The sequence below is a fragment of the Vidua chalybeata genome, chromosome 3 (genome assembly GCF_026979565.1).
Source record: "Vidua chalybeata isolate OUT-0048 chromosome 3, bVidCha1 merged haplotype, whole genome shotgun sequence".
Taxonomy (NCBI): Eukaryota; Metazoa; Chordata; class Aves; order Passeriformes; family Viduidae; genus Vidua; species Vidua chalybeata.
In genome coordinates, this window is record NC_071532.1 from 34895145 (window position 1) to 34916537 (window position 21393).

The 21393-nt window shown below is 41.1% G+C and overlaps 1 protein-coding gene across 3 annotated transcripts in view; it reads right to left on the reverse strand.

Annotated features, from left to right (window-relative positions):
- PLCB4 (phospholipase C beta 4) overlaps nt 1–21393 on the reverse strand; it is a 166678-nt gene that overhangs the window by 69556 nt on the left and 75729 nt on the right. For all 3 annotated transcript variants that reach the window (XM_053937646.1, XM_053937645.1, XM_053937644.1), the window contains exons 2-7: nt 15460–15560; nt 13258–13338; nt 12898–12957; nt 11539–11682; nt 2407–2486; nt 1809–1862 (exon numbers count right to left, since the gene is read on the reverse strand). In XM_053937646.1, the coding sequence (XP_053793621.1) occupies nt 1809–1862; nt 2407–2486; nt 11539–11682; nt 12898–12957; nt 13258–13338; nt 15460–15543 (503 nt within the window). In that variant the 5' untranslated portion in view covers nt 15544–15560. The remainder of the gene's footprint in view (nt 1–1808; nt 1863–2406; nt 2487–11538; nt 11683–12897; nt 12958–13257; nt 13339–15459; nt 15561–21393) is intronic.

Below are 21393 nucleotides of genomic sequence, written 5' to 3' on the forward strand. Positions count from 1 at the left end.
CTCATGCATCTCCCTCCTCCTGTCTCCTCTTGATCTCTCCCTTTCTCTTCATGAAGGGCTCATGGAAGAAGGGGGAGGCAATGAAATGCCCCCATCTCAGGCTGACCCCTGGGTGTCTGTGTCCCACTCCAGGATCAGCATCTCCTCCTGGATCAGGCCAATCCCATGGCCTTGCCATCCCACGTCAGGGCCCTGGCTCGCCTTTTTTCCATGCAGCTCTGCAGAGCACATTGGTTTTTCCTCTCCTCCATTCACACTGCTCTTCTCACTGACACCTCTCCTCATCCTTTGAGTGGGTGACACCCCACTTCCTGTGTGAGCCCCAAAAATTTGCCATGTTTTACCCAGACCAAGATAACACATTCCTTGGAGTGTCCAGATGTAAAGGAGATTCAGCTCCATGGAATAGTAGATCCCTTATGAATTTACAAGCAGCCAACTATTACAATACCTTAAACTGCTAGGGACTGATCTATGTTAACCTGTAAATAGTGCAAATTCAAATGTCAAGATTTAATACACTGGACCCAGTGAACTGGATTTTTAAGCAATAGACAGTCTTCATACACAAATCAGTATGCTGCAGCCCAACAGACAGAATTTATGCCTCACTAAATGTGATGTAAAATATTTAAAGGCAGAAACAGTTTCAGACAAGCTAGCACACTATAAATTCGTACTGTGGAATAGGGTTCTGTGTTCAAGCACAGGCATAAAGCTGTAAAGTCCTGAAAATTGATTTGTCCCTGTGGTATTGTTCCCTCCTCATTACCCTCCGGCTGATGATATTCCTCATGGGACTCCTGCACAGGAGGTGCTTCATGGCAGCTGAGTTTGAGGAATAAGCAGGGACTTGGCCGTGTGAGAACTGGAAGATGAACACACTGAAGCAGCTTTAACACTGTCAAGGTGTCACTTGAGTCATGAAGCTAAAGAAACCAGGAAAGCAGCATGGCAGGCCTTTTGTCTTTTTTTTTTTGTAGATTCTATAGATGCAAAATCCTCTTTCCTCCCTTAGAAAAAAACATGTTGTATGGGGCTTATCTTACAAAGTCCTCCTTCTTGCTTCCTTCTGTGACTTTCTCTTTTTGAAAAACCAGCATGCCCCAAAAATCTGGTTTGCATGTACTTTATGAAGAGAAAAGCAGGTCAGTGTATGGGCAAGAATGAAGTCCTAGAGCAGGAGGGGGGAGCATTACTGCCTAGCCAGAAAGGACTGAAAACCAGTAATTTGTAATAGTTAATAGCTGCACAGAAGGAAAGATGCTGTTCTGGCTTTGCTGTTCCCAACAACAATAACCCAACAAGCTCATTTACCATGTGGACAAAACGAAATATTATCTTGGGGGTTCCTATAAAAGAAGGAGCATTTTTGGCAGACGCATATACGTCTCTTTTACAAGGAACTGAAGTTTAAAAGTACTTTTTTGACCTCTACTTAACTGTCCTGCAAGCTTTTATGGTTCATTTTTTAAAGTACTTTCTCAAATTTTACAACTGAAAAACTCATCCCAGGGTTTGAGGAATGTTAGGCTGAGAAATCTGATGCTCTTAGCTCTAGGTGACTTTGAAAACTATTAGAAGAACTCATATCTTCATTACAGTGGACTGCAAAAAAAATTATTAGGCAGATAAGAAGTCCTGCCTAGCTTACCAAGGAGGGCAGATAAGACTATCTAGTTCTGTACTTACTCTTACATATGTATTAGTAATTAAATTAATATTATATTCTATTATTAAGCCACAGAATTTTATTAAAATTATAGAACTAGGAAGTGAAAAAACATAGAGCTCCCCAATGTGCTTACCTCCGAACTGGAATTTTCCCATTTGTGTTTGTTAGAAAGGCCAGCTTCATCCAGCTGAAATTAGGAATGAAATATTATTAAAACATTATTTATTAAAATTGGGGTCTAGATACTAATGTTTAACTTGTTGCCATGTCTGCTAAATGAGTACAAACAAATAATTGTTCTGCAATAAAAACATTTTTCTGTAACCTTTTAGTGCTTGAGGTAGGGTAGTTCTTTAACTGTAAAGGCAAAAAGCAGCCCAAAAAATCAGTACAGCAATTAACACCAGTGTGAAGATGAGAAAGTCTTACGGGCTTTTGCTTGCATATGCATCAAGGAAAAAACAAACCAGCCAATAATTAGAACATACACTACAATAAATCAAATGAACAGTTACAAATTCTCCTGTAATTTCTCCTGGGCAGGTGCCAGATATAGCTTTGAGACATCTTTTGTCTCAATAAAAGACATGCTCTTAACTCATTTAACACCATTTTCTTTCTGACACTGTTTTGTAAATGTCAGACTATGAGAAGCATTTTTTCCAATTCCCACAAGGAAAACACAAAGAGAGAAAAAGAAACGAGAAAGGGGAGGAAAGAAAGTAACTTACTGTTTCTTGAGACACGTCATTGGACTGACATTGTTAGCTCTAAAGTTATGTATGATGGATCCAAGCCCTTCTACCCATTGCTGAAAAACACAAAAACAACACCAAATTAGCAAAACTGAAGAGAGAAAAGGTAGGAAAGTTTGGCTTGGGGGAAGGCTCCTTCTTGGAGCCATGGGTAATGTTAATAACCTGTGCTGAGGAAAAAACTGCCCACGTCACAGCCCATACCATGGAAAAGCCCATCCCCATTTCATCCATTTTAACCATCACTACTCATCCTCCACTAGACAAAGGGACTGTGCTTTCCATTCTTTCAAATGCTACGTGTAGTATCAGCAGTGCCAATAAATCAGTTTATTGCCAGCCAAGGCAAGTGATCCACTAACTGATTTATTAAGGTCTCCATTTGTATCCTGTATGAACATTGGCCTCCCTTTTGGTAGCAGGGGGCAATATCAGCTCTTGTTGAGCTGATATTTATTTATGCTGAGGCCTCTATTTATATCCTGTATGAACATTGGCCTCCCTTTTGGTGGCAGGAAGCAATATCAGCTCTTGCTGAGCACCATCATCCAATGTGTGAGGACATATTTCACTGGTCCAGCTTAGAAAAGGAATGAAATAAAAGATCAATAAGCTAGAGGAGGCAAAACAACTGCTGTAACATCCTGTTACATATTCAAGCCCTGCTTGTTTTCATCCTTACAATGCACAGCATTCCAAATAATCCCTGGGATCACTTCCAGCCAACAGCAGCATTACAGCACTTATTTCTGTAATTCCTCTTCCAGGGATCTATTTTTCTGCTGTAGCCTGCACCCCGACTTTGCAGAGCTGCAGAGAAGCAGCTTAAGGCTTAGGCCCTGACATGAACTCCCATTGATTTCAGCAAGAATCCTGGCAGGAAAAGGCCATGGCAAGAGGAAAAAAAAATGGCAGTGCTATAAGCCAAGTTCCATCTCAATTATGCCATTGTAACACTAGGATTACTCAACTGATAATTTACACTGGTGGAATTGAGATGGGATTTGGTCCACTGCTAAACATTAACCTTGGGAATAAAGGAGCTTTTTGCTTCTGGCCAAATGCTGTGCATGCAGCTTGAGCTGACTTGGGCAGGATCCAGAATATGACACTCATAAATAGATGCAGATGAGTGTATTTTTCTTTTCATGAATGAGTGCTGTACATCTGCAAGACAGATGAAAAAAATCATGATTTATATTGGAGGAGCACTAACCTGTTTGGGAAATGGCATATTGTAAACTGCAGGCAGCAAATCTCTGGGGTTAAAACAAGCTCTGAGGTGTCAATTCAACAGATAAGCAGCACACTTAAGGAGACCCCTGTTCTCATGAAATATTAAATCTGTTTTGCTTTAGGAAAAGTAGTCACTTATTAAGATATGTGTTAATACTTAAGTGTTCTTTTTAAAGTTACCTTTTAAATAAGTACTGCATGAAATATTAATTTAAAGAGATCAAGTGTGTGTCTGAGAATAATTTGAAAAGCAGAACTATCACTTATGAAAAAAAGGTAGCATTTGGGGTTTTCTTAGGTGTGTTTTTGGCCTTGAAAACAATCCCCCAGTATGAGTCTGCCCTCCCATCTCCCTTTTTCCAGCTGCATGAGTAAAATGACTTTGTAGTCATAGGCTGAAGGGACTGCCTAGGAAGATAAAGCAAGCAAGGTTCATGGGGCAAGATAATATTATTTATTAGAACTGATATAACTAGAAACCACTGACAGATTTAGGAAACACTTGTGTTTTCCTACAAATGTTCCCTCACCTCAGATGATAAAGGAATGGTGCTTGTAATAATTCCAGGGTAAACACCTGAACAAATCCTACACAGACTTCAATTTCCTAGAACTGTTGAAATTCAACTATCATCAACTGCCTACATTTGGGATTTGTGGTTTGTGAGGGTTTTGGTTTTTTTTGTTTGTTTGTTTGTTTGTTTGTTTTTGGGTTTGGGGGGTTTTTGGCTTGTTTGGTTGGGGTGTTTGTTTTTATTGTTGTTTAAATCAATTAAATGCAACATTCCTGCTGCATTAACACTGTCACACACAAACATTTATCCTTGTATGACCTGCATTGGTCTGCAGCCCTTCAAAACTCCTCAGCCTTCCAACACTGACCCAACCAGTCAGTGGCATATTCACTGCAAACAAAAAAACCTTGCAAAAATTAAATTACACCAAATGCATGTTGGGAATAAGCTGCAGGCTTTCTGCCATTTTCTTCTGCCAAAAAAAATCACTGGTACAGTACTGACCATATCAGCAGTACTGACCATTTCATTTGGAGCTAACACTACAGACCCATTCTGATTTGAAGGCAATGGATTATGGCTACACCAGCTATAACAAAAACTAACATTTAAAAGCAAGGCTGGCCAGCACTCAGCTCTGGAGTTACTCCTGCTCATCTAGAAGAACTGCCAAAAAGGAACACTGCTAGAAAAAAACATAAGTGAAGAGAGAAATCAATACACTAAGCACTTCCCAAGTGATTTTTTTGCAGGAGTTGTCTTGATGGTTCCCACTTTAGAGGTCTCCCTAACCTTTTTTCAGTGTTAATGTCCTTCCCTGACAGAGATGCCAAGTCAGGAATTGCACTCCCTCAGAGCAAAATAGCACAAACCTCCAACCAAACACTGATGCATCACAAAAGCATCACATTGCTGCTGGCAGCAAGCAAAGGAGGGACCCAAAGGAGGGACTCTGTCCAGCTCCGAACCATCTTCATGTTGGTGTGATGTGACCTGGGCAGGAGGTGACAGCTCCAGAGCCATGCCTGCCCATCTGTTCCACCTCACAGAGCAGCACCTGGCCGCCTGCCCCTCGCTTTGGGGCCAGAGCAACTTCTGCAGTGTCACATCCGATGCTACCCACAGTCATCAGCTGGCCCCACATTAACCAGGAATACAAAGAAAAACCAAATTCAACAACACATTCAACAGACTTTTTGTCCCTCTGAGCCAGAATAGTCTCCAATTAATACTGCCTTCATACTTGCTTTTAAGGTACTGTGATCCAGTGCACAGATACTCACAAAATTCAATATCAAGATGGCAGTATATTGCTTTCCTGACAACAAACCATTCCCAGATTTAATGTACACTTGTCTGATGACCTTGCAGGAGGGATGAAAGAAGGGCTCAGGTTTCTCTCAGCTAACACAGAAGCAAATACAGCAGCAGCCTTGCTTGTATTCTATGACAGCACCCCTTATTTTACAGATGAAGCTGAAAGACCTTTACATCTACCTAGGTAACAGGGATAGAGATCCTCAGTTCTCTTCTTTCATCCTCAGCATTTTCAAGTCACTGTCCGTGCAAAGGATGAAAATCCTACAACAAGTGGAATTCTGAAATTAGGTATATAGGAAACACCTTGGTCTTAGAAAAAAAATATATCTTTGATAGAAATCAGGGTACATTCGATTCTTACTGATGCTAGTGCTGAATATTTTCCAATTTTCAAAATATGGTTCAGTACCTTTAACCTGTCAAGGTAACTCCTGAATGGCTCCCTATATACAAACATTATTCCAGATTCATAGAGGGATCTGGACCCTGATATCTACTCATAGAAAATTAACAGTCATGAAAAGAAACAAAACCAATCACCAGTGCATCCTAAGCTCAGACCCCCTTAGGCTGATACAAGAGGCCAAAATCTACACTGCAGGCTGGAACAAGCACTGTGTTGTTTTTCTCTGACAAGATCAAACACTGTCAAACATCTCTAGAAGGAGAAGGGGCAAGAAAAATTAATCAAAGAAGCACTCTCTTAGCTTTTGCTGTCACACTGAAATGCTTCTGAGGCACTTAGTGACCCTTGTTAGCTGAGGTTCACTGATGAAACATGGGCACAACTGGCAGGGTGCACAAATAAGTTTGGCCTTTCAGTTCTATTTTAGCCATCAAGCTTTTATTTAGGCAGGGTTAAAAAGGACAAGAACTATGAAACATTAAAAACCACCAGAGCCTACAGCTCATGAAATTCCAGACAAGGCCATGCATGGCTTATTGACCGATGGGGTCAGTACTACCAGACCTCTTGAGATTTTACCTTCCATTGCAGTCTCTCTAGGGTTGCATGCCAATTATTCCAGGCATTAGAAAAGCCAGGGAGGTATTGCCCTCTGATTTTGGTGTTCAGGGTCTGGGACTGCCTGCCAAGGGCTCCATAGCCTGAAGGCTCAAGAAGCCCACAGAGAATTTTTTCCCACCTCTCCCCAGGACATGCGTGGGCTGGCAGGAATCCCTGGCACTTGCCCTCAGCCAGCAGATGTCCCCATTCCCTCAATGCAAACATCTCGCAACTCCTCTCTGCTCCAGGAAAATCACCCAGGCAGCCACAGCAAGGAGACCTGAGGAGTGACAGTGCCAAACCTCCCCCCTGCCCTGACCAACCGCAGCACTGATTTTCGCAGGACATCGCTGTGAAAACACTGCAAAGATTCTCACAGAGATAAAAGGGATCCTTCTGACCTTCAGGTATTCCAGCAGGAAAGCTGAGGCTCACAGGCTCTGTACTGGGAGCTGCCCAATGTGTTCAGACTGCTGCCACACTTCAGCCAAGCTTCCTACCCTGGAGTGGCTTTTCCAGCCTTGGAGAGGTCTGCTGTGAAAGGAGCTGGAAGAGCCACTTTGGCTGCTCTTGTATGCAAACTAAGAGAAACACACTGGAGCTTTCACAGTGAAATCAGCCTCCTGGCTATGGAGAACCAGGGCTAAAGCTGTCAATTTACTGATAATTCCACAGTGGCACAGCCAAGAAAGTACATGGAAAGGCAGAAAAGCACATGCAAAGCACCAATAGTCAACTGCAGGCTGTGAGATGGAGATTTCTCTAAAGAACCTGGAATACCATACACAGGCAAGCTGTGGTCATATATTCAAGGCAGTCATGAGTTAGAAAAGTTTATCACACGGGCTATGAAATGTAAGCCACATACTTCCACAGTGGGACACAGAGAACAGCAGGAGGCTTCTAAAGATCTGTTCAAGAGTGTTTTGCAGGTTCCTTGAAAAGTTTTGCTTTGAAACATCAAAACAAAAAAAGCTTTGGGAAAATAGATCTTTTCTATAATATATTTGTGGAATATTCCCATTGGAATCTTCTGCTACTTTCTATTTGCCCTCTAAACAATATGATTTGGGCTAATCTTTAACAGCTTGTTTCAAAGGGGGGGGGAAAGGGCAGGGTCAATTGGGCTGGACTGGATGGGCAACCTGGTCTCAAGGAAGGTGTCCCTGCCCATGGCAGGGGAGTTGGAACTGGATGGTCTTTAAGGTCCCTTCCAACCCAAACTGTTCTATGATTCTATGAAACACAATTTTTTTGTAAATCAAGGAGTTTGATTAGTGGAAACACCAACAAAAGTGATCAACCTGAAGCGCTTTGTCTTGTCATAACCATTTTAAATTAAAAAAAAAAAAAATCTCATCCCAGCTGAGATGTTTAAGAATGTCAGAATTAAATGTTTTCAACTGCATTGACTTCCATGCCATGAATATTGTTAGCTGTGTGATAAAGCCTGCATTTACCTATATGTTGTGTGAGTAATGAAGCATTTTAGCCCGTTCTGTTCATTGTGGTGCCTCACAGGTTAAGCCACCAAAGTGTGAATCACTGTCTCAGTGACACACAGGTAGAATACAACTATTTTCCATCAAATCCAACTAAAGGTGTAAAACCAGTATAAAAGGTTGCTCCACTCTCCTTCCAACCCTGTCTCCTCCATGGCTGTTCACATCCTGGATGCACTGCCAGAGGAATGCATCAGCACCCCCCCAAAGCCAGATTATATTAAACACTGGTGGGAGCTTTGCCTATAACCATGATTTTAACATTAAGGCTCTTCCTTGAATTGAGTTAGGAGTGTTCACTGAACTCCTTTGCCAGCAGGGCATGGGGAGAAGTACTTTCAAGCAGAAGGACAAAATCTCTGAGGTGGAGAGATGGTCCTTTCCAAGGAAACAGCTGGAGCTGGGAAAGAACAACCACCAGGGCAAATTTACCCCTGATATGCACTAAGTAATGTTAAAGAAGCTGACTTAAGTTAACCTTTTAAGCTAAACTCCCAAATGCACTGCCAGAGTGGATAAGCAAAGAAGACAAAAAGTCCAGATTTTGGGTGGCTGAAGTACAACAGCTTTACTGGACTAAGGCCAGAGTTGGATAGGCAGCCCATGTGCCAAGGGCTGAGGCCTCACACTAGCACTAGATCAATTCTGCCCCAAGGAAATTCACCCCCAAATGCACACTGGCCTTTTCAACTGTCCTAGACTGAGGAAAACAGATTATCCAATTACTAGGACACAGAAAGTCCACCTGGGAAGTAAAAAGAAAAATACACACATATGCTCTCATCTCTAATATATGTGTGTGTATGTATGTGTTAATTTTAGCTCAGAATAATTTATATAACCTGATTTAATCAGGATTCCAAACATCAGGTTTTAAATTCCACCTTTTACAGTCACTCTCTGCTACCACAGTAGAGCTGTTTTAGGAGTGGACCATGACAGTTGCTTGCAATCAGAGACAGAGTACACCCTATTTTGTGGCTGTTTTAAGAGTGGAAATGAAAACCAATTTCTCAGCTGAAAACACCAATAAAATTTAAGTAGATAGAATGTAAATACCAGAGCTGGAGCTTGGAGACAAGTGGAGAGACAATAAACAAACTCTTGTTGCTGGAGTAGCTATACTTGGAGCTCAGCAATGCCTTGGCCAGCCCTGCTGAGCACCAGGGGCACACAGGGCACAGGTGACAACAGCCAGCCTGGGATGGGACCAGAGGGGAGGGTCCAGCACTGCCCACAGCAGGCACCAGCCCAGCTGCCACAGCTGGGGCACCCCCAGGGACCCTCAATCCCTCAGGGACTGTCCCACTTTGCCACCCTGTGCCAGGGACCTGGCAGAACCTGCTTCCCAGTGGTACCACTCCTTGCATGGATAGGCTGAAGATGCCAGGAACTTCCACCAATTTTCTTTGTCACGGTTAGCCAGTCCCATTCTAACCCAGCTTTCAGTGAGTAACAATTGCTTCTTTTCCAATTGTAAATTATCACCTACAGAAGCCTTTCTGGGCAGAAAGGTTCTGAGCTTTTGTGCTTGAATCTGTCACTCAATTCCCTTATTTTAAAGTATCCCAATCAGGTACAGACCAAGGCTCTGTTCCTCACAGCACCAGGGAGGACAGCAAAAACCACAGGTTTCATATGCAAATTTTACAGCCCTCACACATATCTGGGCAGCTTAAGCTTTAGTCATTGCTCCTTCTCCTCCGAACTCTTGCCTCTGCCATTTCAAAGGAGGGGCTTTGAACATAGATTAATTTGAGGCCTATTTTAAGCTGCAGTTAGCAGCTGCACAGCTACTTAATGCCATGAGAAAGCTTGGTTCTTCTGGAGGGGATTTACTGAGTCCCACAAGAAAGAGGGTTCCTCCTGAACACAACAGGAAGAATTAAGCAGGAGCACTTCTATGTGCAGATAACTCTTAGAAAATTCCATTTTAGCACAGAAGTGCAGTAGCAAGTTGATGTATTTACCATATACCAAAGGTCAACACAGTACAGGCCAAATTCCCCAGCAAAGACAACTTAGAAAGCTCTGCATTGACTTTTTTGGCTTGATCTGCTTTATGCTCTCCCTCATGCTCAAACATATCATATCATATCAGATGAGGTGGATCATCACTGCTGACAGTACTGGATATATATTTTGGTGGAAAGGCTCCCAAATGCAGGACTCTGACTTCCATGGGCCTCTCAGAGCCTGCCCACTGCAGCATGACACACCATTTCTGTAAGGCTTGGCTGTTAATGAGCAGTAGATCTTTTCTACAGCATAATTAGCTCATCTCTTGTGACAGCCTCTGTAATGGGCCAACATTCTCACAAACCAATTAGTCTAATACAGGTTATTGAGATCTAGGGTGGCTGAGAAACTTAACTGCAGCTGCTTTCAGAATAAATCATAGATGCTGCTGGGTTGAGTATGAAAGTGAATGCTGCCAACAACTCCTTTGCTTTGCTTCTTTTTTCAAATGCTTTCAAAACATAACTCTGACACGCCATTTCCCTTAAGGCCTGCTGAAAATACACACAGTAAAATCAATTTAGTGCACCCCTGTAAGTCATACAAGTGTTTCTCCAATAAAGGAGTTTACTCAGCATTGCCAGTGTTTCCAAAGGTATGGATCCAAAGCAATGAAAAATAAACCAGGTCTGGCAAGGGATTTAGTGATGTTGCATGGAGCAAACAGTTTTAAAGGAGGGGATTTACCAGGTGTGTAATACTGATCACTATTTAATATTTATCTCACAGGCAGAACAGATTATAATCCTAAATAACCTAAATACATACAGACAGAGAATAAAAGCAAAGAGTGTATATTTTAAACTCCCATGAATGTCTGGATCTCAGCTAGCAGTGTAATATCAGCACTCTGAGCAGGTTTCTCAGAGCAGTTTACAGCTGAGTACCAGGGCAGGTGGAGGCCAGGACTTGCATGAGAACTGCAGTCTTTAGCTCTTAGGAAGGATGATGTGTAAAAAAAGCACCATTGTTTCCTTCGGGCTGTTCCATGTCAACGGGAAGCAGAAAAGAACCTGCCTACACTGGGATCCCCATAACTGCAGAGAGTTTCCTTTCCTGCTTTTGTTTTTTTACATAATATGAACCACATGATACAATTAGGTTTATCAGAACAGAATTTTGAAGGGCTGAACTCCACCCACCAGGAAAATGGCAACAATTGCACTTCTCTTCAGCATCCCTGTCACAGATCCAGCATCACCACCTCGTCTGCTGAGCCAGCCCCACACAGAGGCACTGACCACCTCAGGGAATGCTCTGTGCTATAGACAATGGTCTCACTGTCGAATTTTGATGACCCACTGTGCATGCACAGAGGGAATCACTGTTTCCTCTCACCATGGCACACAGACGTGCTCCACATGGATGTTTGCTGTCCTCTGGAAGAGCGAGGCAGCAGACACTAACCCAGGTATTTCAGTCAGCCATGCAGGCAGACTTAGGAAAAACAATTGAGCACTGCTGATGAGCTCTTCTTTCAACTCCCACACACTGTTTAATTGTGAAATACCTTGGCTATTTCTGTGTTTTCTGCTACCATGAAAGTGAAGCTGATGTTCACCAGATCTGTGCCACTGCAAACACACACTATCCGTCCTTCCAACTCGTTTTCTGATTTTCCAACAGCCTCGAGCGCAGTTAGTATTTTGGGATCCTGTGAAACAGAATAAAGAACTTGTTACATTTGCAACACTTCTGCTATGCAAGGCACTATGGTAAAAATGCATTTTCACCTCCTTATGCATTTACACCTTTAAACCCTTGCCAGTCATCTTAAATGAGTGCTTTCACTCAGAAACATTGTGTGCAAACCTGAAAAACCAATATATTCTAACAGGAACATGATTGTGAGAACTCATATTTTCATCACGAAGAAGAAAAATTAATGACTCCAAGGACTGGAAACAGAGGATCAGTACTAATCTCTAAGTTAATTATTCCAATCCAGTTAAGTCCGTAGTTCCTGAGAGTCACAATCTCTGTGACTCCTTGGCTGTTTCTTAGCGGCGTATCACACGATCTGCTGTCCCTGCTGCTGGAGATTTAATGGGCATACTTTTTTAAAGACAGAGCTGAAGTCTGAAGCACACTGGTGTGGCTGTGAGCATGGGGAGGATAGGGCTGTCTGCATCACCACATCTCTTGCCCCTTCTCTGTGGGGCAGAGATCTCGGCCTGTTGATTCCCAAGAGGATTTCTAAGAGAGAGTTACCTACAGGCAACACAAAACCACTTAACATGTGAAAGTGGAAATGCAGGGCTCACAACAAATCTTCTAACCTGAAGGCCTGCTGGAAGGAGAGCCACAACACAGTGCAGAAAACCCTGCATATTCCTTCTCAATACTACTGAGCATATTTCCAAAGGTTTGGGGTTCTCCAGAACTCCTAGCTATCAGCAGACTTCTGCTGATACTCTTTAAAAAGGCAGACTGTGACCAGCTGCCCTCTCTGACCACCTAAATGCATAAAGAGGGATGCAAACAAATCTTTCTACAGTTTATGCCAATGGAGTGAGAAGATAAAATAAATTCAAACAGACCATAACAAAATGAAACATTTTTTTCAGATCCCTAAAACAAGTATCACAATAAACTGTTACAAGACAATTAAAATCTCCTGATATGTGCTCTTAATGTCTGTTCAGCTTTCAGTGCATCCTGAATCCTGCAGTACATCAGAAAGACCAGATGACTGAACTTGCCCACTGCAATCACAACAAATCACTGCAAAACTTCAAATTTGAGGCTATGATTGCAAAATAAAAGCTGTGTTACTGGTATTATTTAAAGAAATTAATGGCATCCTGCATTTCACCTTCAGCTTAAATACTCTTTGTTCAAATGAAAGTAAAAAGTAAGTATAGAGTACCTTTGGTACAGCTCCAAAACGAACACTGTTGATCAGGGAGCATTCTAACACCTGTCCCTCCTGAAAGGACAAAAAGGGTACAAGTTCAAAGGTCTGCTGAGACATGGTTCCACTGGGAATTTCAGCAAAAATAAACAGTGAATTTTATTGGCAAACTCTGTTAATAAAAACAAGCAGTATATTTCCCTCTAATATCAGTTGGTTCCCTCTTAAATTCTTCACTTCTATCAATTCTAAAAAGAATAGGATGAGGACTAGTTTTGTAAATAAACTAACACAGTATTTTAGATTTTTAAAAACCAGAATATACCTGAAGTGCAATAACATATAATATACATTCCTGACATAATTGCAATATACCTTTCCTTCACTTTTCCAGCTCAGAAAAAAACCAAATTCATCCACTTGGAAGAGACAGTTACTTTCAAAGACAAAAGATTCCTATAGAAAAGAAAATACAGACCATTATTTTAGTCAGTTTGACAAATATCAATTATTTATCATTCAAAAATAAAGGACTGTTCTGCTTCCTCCCAAAGACCCTCCTGCAAAATTTGCTGTTCCCCCCCCCAAAAAAACCAGAAACAAGGGAGGCAGGCTTTTAAAAAAGAGATCACTTTTAATGATTTGTCTTATTGTTTACACTTGAGACACTGGAATGCACATAATTAATATTTTCCTACCACATTGCAACTAAATGAAGATGTTTTATTTAATAGAAGCAGTGATTCTTACCTAATAAAAAGTCTTAATGAAATGTAACTTCAAGAAATTTATTGAAAATTAAATGCTTTAAGGTAAAAAAATATATAATTTGCCAATGCCACCTTCAGGATCAAATGGCCACATTTCCTTTTAACGTGCAGAATTTGGGAAGCACTTTTCTGTTGCACTACGGCAGTGTATATGCTGTGAGTGCTTTGCAGCAGAGTAAATGACAAGCAGAGCTTGAAGGATATTGATTTTTAGAAGAAATCAGGAAAGAATGGCATTCCAGAGAGACTGGGCAAGGCAAAAAAATCAGATTAGCTGAATTTAAAATGAAATTTCCTCCACACACCTCCAGCCTCAATTAGAGCATCATAAATTAAGCTAAAATGCAGGAAAACAGTGTGCAGAATCAATCACTTCTCAAGAAAAAAGAGGATCCAGAACTTCCTGACTTCCTTAATTGAATAGCAAGGCGAATTTGTGGGAAGAGCCCTCTGTGAGGAAACAAAGCAGGCTCCCAAGTGTGTCACAGAAAACCTGGAACAAACTGTAGCAACTGGGAGCAGGAGGGCATCACAGAATGGGCAAACAACCTCCTGCTCCACGGGGGGAAAGCAGGACCCCCTTTCTGTGGGGTTTTGGGGGGCAGCAAATCCAGCTGCAAGGAGCAGGAGCTTGGTGCCAGCTCTTGCCCCACGCATGCCCAGAGCTGTGGAGTGTCCCAGAGGTGCCTGCTGAGAACAGAACAGTTGTGCCTCATGCTGTCCCTGCCATCACACCCAAACTGGAGCACTTAGGACTCTCTGCTGTAGCTGCCCACTCTCTGTTCCTTGTTGAAAGATGAGAGAACAACCAGGGGCTGCGCCCCTCACTCAGCTCCTCACAGGCTGTTTCTGCAGCAGAGTTTGCTGAAGGAAAAGACAGCTTTTTTTTTCCCATGTCCACCACTATCTACGTCATTTATCTGTCCCCAAATACGAAAACCCAGGGTAAACCAACTATCCCTATCTTGGCAAGCCTCGTGACAAAAAATATCTTTTACTTACATTTCAAAAGATAAGAAAATACAAATATCCTTGAAGGCATTTACCTACAACTTCTAGAGATCTCCTGTTCAAACAAGATTAAAAATAGCCCCTGATAAAATTATTCTTACCAGCATATCAATGCTGAGTATAGGGTAAACTTCTCAGTACTTTAGTTCAGCTGCCTGTGTAAAATGTTCTGTTTTGCATTCCTTCAATAAATATGGATTAAAGCATAGCTGAAAGCAGGATCATAGTAATCATATTTCAGATAGAGTGCAGATTGATTTTCTAAAGTAGATAAAACCACTCTAGTTCTGAAATGATGCATTTGAATCAGAAAATGAATTTTCTGTGTTCTCTGACTTTCCCTTGTTATAGGCAGGTCCTCTGTTTATATATTTAAAAAAAAGCAATATTCTTCCTCCCTCCATTTGATAGATAGTACAAAAAAAAATGAAAGATTCACTTTGTTTAATAATGTGCTTTATGAATCTGCAAAGATGAGAGTTTTATACACGTTACAGATGTTTTGAACCAATTCTCCCTTTCTCTTCCTCAGGGCTTATGTCAAATCAGAGGCATTAAACATATTTTAAAGCTATTTCTTTTAAAAGCAAAAAATCCCTGTGTAGCAATAAAGTCTGTTGATATTGCCTCCCCACAGAAAAGGGTTTTCTGAGAAATTTTTTTTTCCATTTTTTCTGAGAGTATTACCAGAAAAAATTAAAGTTTCTTTGTGTATAGTGAAAGCAAAACATGAAATATTCTGGAACTTCTGCATATTTAAAAGAGAATAGCAAATGAAAGGCTACTGGCTTCTTACCTCTTCGTATCTATCAAACACAGCTCCATCTTGCATAAAAGAGGGAACTGGCTTCTGCCAGTTAAATTCATAAGGTTTTGCCATGATTACAGAAGAAAAATCTGAAATGGAATGGAAAAGCAGAGTTCAATTACTGTCCTTCAAAAGGAGTATTTCAAAGGCCAAGCAGGAAAAAAAAAGTGACTTTTAGGTTTTCCTTTCATACAGAAGTACTAAAAAGTCACAGTGCATTTCCAAATCAAGAGCTTTCCTCCTAGGAGTAATTTTGTTTCATATCTTTAAAATGGAAAATACTTGTATAATGTGTATATGAACTTAATTCTTTGAAAAACACTTGCACTGTAACTTCTAGAGTATAATGAGGCTGGGATTAACCTAGCTCTAGGTGACCAAATACCACAACCACAACAAAACAAATACTTCTTTTTTTTACTGGAAAACACCAGATGCTACAGAGACAGATTAAATATTTTCTTAACATCCTAAACTGTATGCTAGGGGCAAAATACATTTTTCTGTTTCAAATGTCATTTATGTTAAATTCCTGGGTATTTTCAGTCGTATTTTACCCATAATTCAAGATGTGAATAATATATATGTCAAAATTCATAGGGGAAAATACTGTTTAGAGATATAGGCCATTAAATAAAACTGGGTAGTTGTATTGTGCACTTCTGCAAGAGAACAAATGTGAACAAAATTGTCAATTTAAAATAAAACCCAGAAGTCATATTATATGGACATTACAATAAAGACAGCAAATTATCCAGTTACTTTCCAATGCCTTCCAGGTTACACTAGAAGGGGCAGAAAATGGGGCAGAAAATGCCCCAACTAAATAATCTGAGATTCCATTTAAGTTCTTTTCATCTGAAGTGGTTGCTCCTGCTTCATAATGCCATCCAGGTCACACAGCATCCCAATCATCCCTTTATCCACTGGAGCACAAAGAGTGGGAATGCCCTTGGCAGCAGCAAGGCCAGGTAAGCTGAGTGCTGGATGTCAGGGAATTGTGCTGTGAGAGGTGACATGGAGGGTGACAGCAGGACAGGGCCACACCACTGAACTAACCCTGTGCTGCTCATGGAGGGTGACAGCAGGACAGGGCCACCCCACTGAGCCCAGCCTTTCCTGCTTGTCCCTGCAGTGACAGCTGGGTATGCTCAGCCACTTCTGACTGCCCCCAGAGGCACCACAGGGGTTAAGGGTGACCAGCCCTGAATCTGCTGCAGCACAGGCCCAAGACCCGAGAACATTTGTCCAAGCGAGAAGAATAGTCACATAAAACTCCAGGGAGGGCATGACAGCCTGGGCAATCCATGCACACAGAGATGTCTTCTCTGACTGAATTTTGAACCCAGAATAAACACAAGTGATTAAAAGAGCCTAGGAACTTTGTAGTATGCCCCTTGTCTGTCTTGCCTTCATTCACATAAAACATCTTCTAACAAGGAAAAAAAATGAGAACAAAAGAACTGTTAAAAGACTCTGTCCAAGATTTGCTTTAAGTACAGTTATTTTGGTAATTTTCTACTGAAAAAATAACCCTACTACTTAAAACATGCACTCTGAAACCTGGATGTGAAGAGTGCTTGAGCACACACTTAACTCTCCGAAAGACTCACCACCTTAACACTACACACATGCACCTGGTCAGCACAGCTGAGCTCATCATCTAGTCCCAGAAACAGGGCTCTGGAAAAGCCTTCTCCACAGAGGTCCTCTCCTCCATCTGGGTACTCACACAGTCTGATGAACCCGTTACTTCATCGCTGAGACATTACACAGAAGGAGCTCCTCAGTTTGTGCTGCAGTGCGCATTTCTCAAACCTTGCAGTCAGCCTGAGCCCTCTCCACTTTCCCTGCTGCTTTCTGAAGTCAGGGGCCTGGACCAGGACCAGTAACCCAGCACCACCCCCTGTCACAGGAACCAGGACTACAGCCCTTCATCTTATTTGCATAACCTTGCATTTAGCGGCAAGAAAACATGCCTGACTGCTCATAATTCATCCAGCAAACAACTTCTGTCTCAGGGACTCCAGCTCGTTGTTATTTCCCACCTTCCCAGCCCCTTCTCTAGCTCTGCTCTCATAGGTCACTTCAGTTTACAGATGAACAGAGACAGATGAAGTGTGAGGGAAAGACAGCTTGAGTACATGCAGCAAGGAGTTGGAGGAATTGTAACAAACAACATTTTTAAGCCTTATGCTTTGGCAGCTGTGCAGAAGGTGAAGAAAATTCTCACTGCCTTTAGAAAAGCTCATTTCAGTCTCTCACATTTCTTACACTCCTCTCAAAAATCCATTTTTTTCTTAACCCTGTTAGCTTTTAAGATCACCAAACTAAAATACAAAATATTCCCCTGTCACTCTTTGGACCTCTGTTAATCTTCATCAATTGTTTTAGCAGTTCAAAGACAGTGAAAAACAACACCAATCCCAACCAGCAAACCCAAACAAACATGACATTGTAACATTCATATGGCTGCAAATATATGCATGCATATATCCTCACTATGACGAGAATCAAGAATTACCCTCTTTAGAGAAATTAAATAACAATGAAATGTGTGAGGATTCAACTGGGAGACATAGAAGGTTAAGGAACTAAATTTAAAGGCAGCAAAATTTTAATTTGAAAACTTTTATACCGCCTTAAAAACTGAAATCAAATCTTACTGACTTAGAGTTCTCAAAGCATAACAACTCCTCTGAATACATGCTATTCACAAAAGTAGAAAGAACACTGATATAAATACACCTCAGGAGTTAATTAATGACTACCAGGGAGAGGAGGGTGAAGTGCAGTAGTTAAATGCCTCTTGCAGTATCTCCTTTTCTTCCAACACTGATTTATGCCTGAAGGCATGATTTGGATGACATGAAATTCACCTGGAGTACCCAAAGAGCGAGGACACAAAATTAACCATATTCAGAAGAGCATTAATTAACACAAAAGTCTTCCTCTTCTGTAAGCTTGGCTGTACTAAGCTAAATGTGAGGCGTGTGGGCTATAAATCCTGGGTTTTTTCATTCTGTGACCAAAAGAAGGACAAGGTGTGGCTGAACAGGAGGAGGAAAGGATTCTGTTAATACGAAGGAGACAAATGTTTGGGGAAAGAGGTGATATTCTAAACTAATCCACAGGGCTGGGTAGCATGATGGATAGGATACTCCTTGCATCCCATAAACATCCTGTCAATGTTGAGATACTGCTGGAAAGGACAGCAGAGTTCCTCAGAGATGACCCCCCCAGTTTCAAACACAGAAACACAATTTCCGCACTTTTCTTAGCCCCGAGTATCCTAACAGGACTTGTCAATTTTTTTTTAGTCATTATTATTTTTGCCTCTGGAATGAATCCCTATTGGCTGAGTGACAGGTGAGGAGGCTCTACACACTGTGTTTGCCATTTCACCTCTTGGAATTATATTCCCTAAACTTGTGCAGCACCCACCCAACACTATGCTGACTTTAGGAATCTTGCCCAGGATGTTTTTCTTACAGATATGAGGAAGCAATTAAAAAAACCCCAAAAATGAATTTATTTCCCATTCCCAGTCACCCCAGGACATCCCCCCACCTTGAAGTATATATAATCTTCATCATCAGTCCTGTTTGGTAAACAAGATTCTTCATTACAAAGACAACCAGATCTAGATCAGCAGATTTCTCTAACTTTTGGGGTTTTTTTATGGAGTTCATCCCAGTCCAGCAAGTCTCCCTGCAAAGCTGTGGACTAGAGTGAAAATCCAACTGTCCATGACCAAACAGGCAGTGCAGCATTGAAATTCTTTTTAAAAATGCCCCTTTCATTTTTAATGAGGCTTTGAAGTACTTTCATATTCAAATACTGTAAACGTTTCTAGAAACTTGAAGAAAAGTCGGACCTTCATGTATTTACTCCTCTATGTCAAATTCATTTGGTCATAAAGGTACTGACATTAGCATAAGCAAAATGCAGAGACAGGGAAAAGGAAAAAAAGCAAAATGCAGTTTCATGTCTTTTAAACACGAAACCTTGGTTTCAACTCTAGAACTTAAAATTCAGAGTAAGTTTTAAGAAAATAAAAGACACTATAGTGTGAATTCTATGTAAAAAGTAACAGGGCCATGCTGCTGAATTTCTGCAGTGCCCACTCTATACTATAAGACAGTTCCAAGATTTCCCAGCTCTCCAAGCTGTTCCACAATCAAATTTGGATGGGTTTTTTTTTTTCCCTTTTTTCAAGATTAATTTTTCGGCAGGCTATTTTTAAACTCATTATTACCACAGCTAATGCAAGCAACTGAAACCAGTTCTCCCCAAAACAGGTCCGGGAAGAATACCAGACAACAAGAATACCTGACCACACAGCACTGCTCTGCATTTCCATTTTGTCTCATTTTCCATTCCATTTGAATTGCTGGAATGCACTGGAGTGCAGGGGCAGCTGAGGGCTTAGATCACGACAAGATGGGGTCTGTTCTGAGCTCATCTGCTTAGCATTTCCCCCAGGTCAGTGAGGCTGCCTGTGCAGAGCTCAGAAATGAGTACCTGCTCCTGGCCCTGCCTTCAGGTCCCAGCTGTGCCTCAGTCACCACCTCTGATGACAGCCACTTTTTCTAACAAGTGGAATTCCTAGGATAAAACACAGGACTCAAAGATCACCCCTCAGCTTCCTCACATATTTTTCTTCTTGTCCTAATGGCTTCCTAGTTTGTTCATATCTAGAGTTTTCCCCAACCTTCCTACTCATTTGAAAACTCTCATTTTTTTGACATAAGTACTGACCACCCATCCTCTTTGAGGGTGACAGCATTTGCCTTTATGAGAAGTGAATGCTGTAGAAAGAGACATGCTGGTTTTGTAAATAAACTTATTCTGGTATATTTCCAACAGTATAACAAACCTCCATTCTGACAATTAGAAATATATTTAAATCAAGCCATTATGGAAAGCTTCTCAGATGATTCACTCAGGTCTAATTCCTCACAAACTTCTAAATTACAGACATTTGTAGGCCCAAGAAGGCAAATTATTTCTCTGCTCACCAGCAATATAGAGCCACTAGAGCAGAGTTTCCCTTTTGAATTGATCACCAAAGTCTTCTGGACTCATCACACACTGGGATCAGTCCTTGTGTGCAACCATTGTAAACCAGCTTTACTAGTTGCACTTGCTGACCAAAATGAACCTTTAGATAGATGCCACTTGAAATGCCTGGAAAAAAAAAAAAAAAAGCTGCAATTGCAACACCAAAGTGTTCAAAGAAAAGCTAACATTTTACTCATTTTCAAAAACACTCCTAAAGCAATAACAGAATCTGAGAATCTATACATATTTCTAGAAAATGTGTGACTTGAATAGTGAGCTAAAATGCAGAGCTATCAGAACTGGACGTTACTAAAAACTTAAGAGTTAAAAATCAATAAACCAGACATAGGAAACTACAAACTTCCTGGAATAAATAAAGTTGTATTTACTATCCTTTCCTTCTGTTGATAGGAAATTTGGTGTTCATATTCTCAATTTTGTAACAGCAAATGTGAGAGGAAAAGGGAAAGGCACAGATCTCCCCAAGGGATTATTTCAGCATTATTTCATAATGCTGTGAATTGTACAGAGGATTTAGCAATCTGACTCATCAAAAGACAATAAATGACAATTGATTTTCATTTACACATATTATTCAGTATGCATCTAACAGTAACATTTTGCTTTAGATCTGTCAAGTGAACTTCTCATGTGAGCATGTGATGAGGAAACACTCCGTAGACCCTTCCCTGTTTTGTCTCATTCCAATAACACCAACCATACAAAATATTAAGTTGTCTAAAAATGTGGAAGATGCTACATTTTTATCTTTAGTCATGCAGAAGTCTTAGAGGTGCTCAAGATTCATTTAGCATAATATCAAGTGTCCCATTTCCTGGAAGCCATCTCATCCCCATG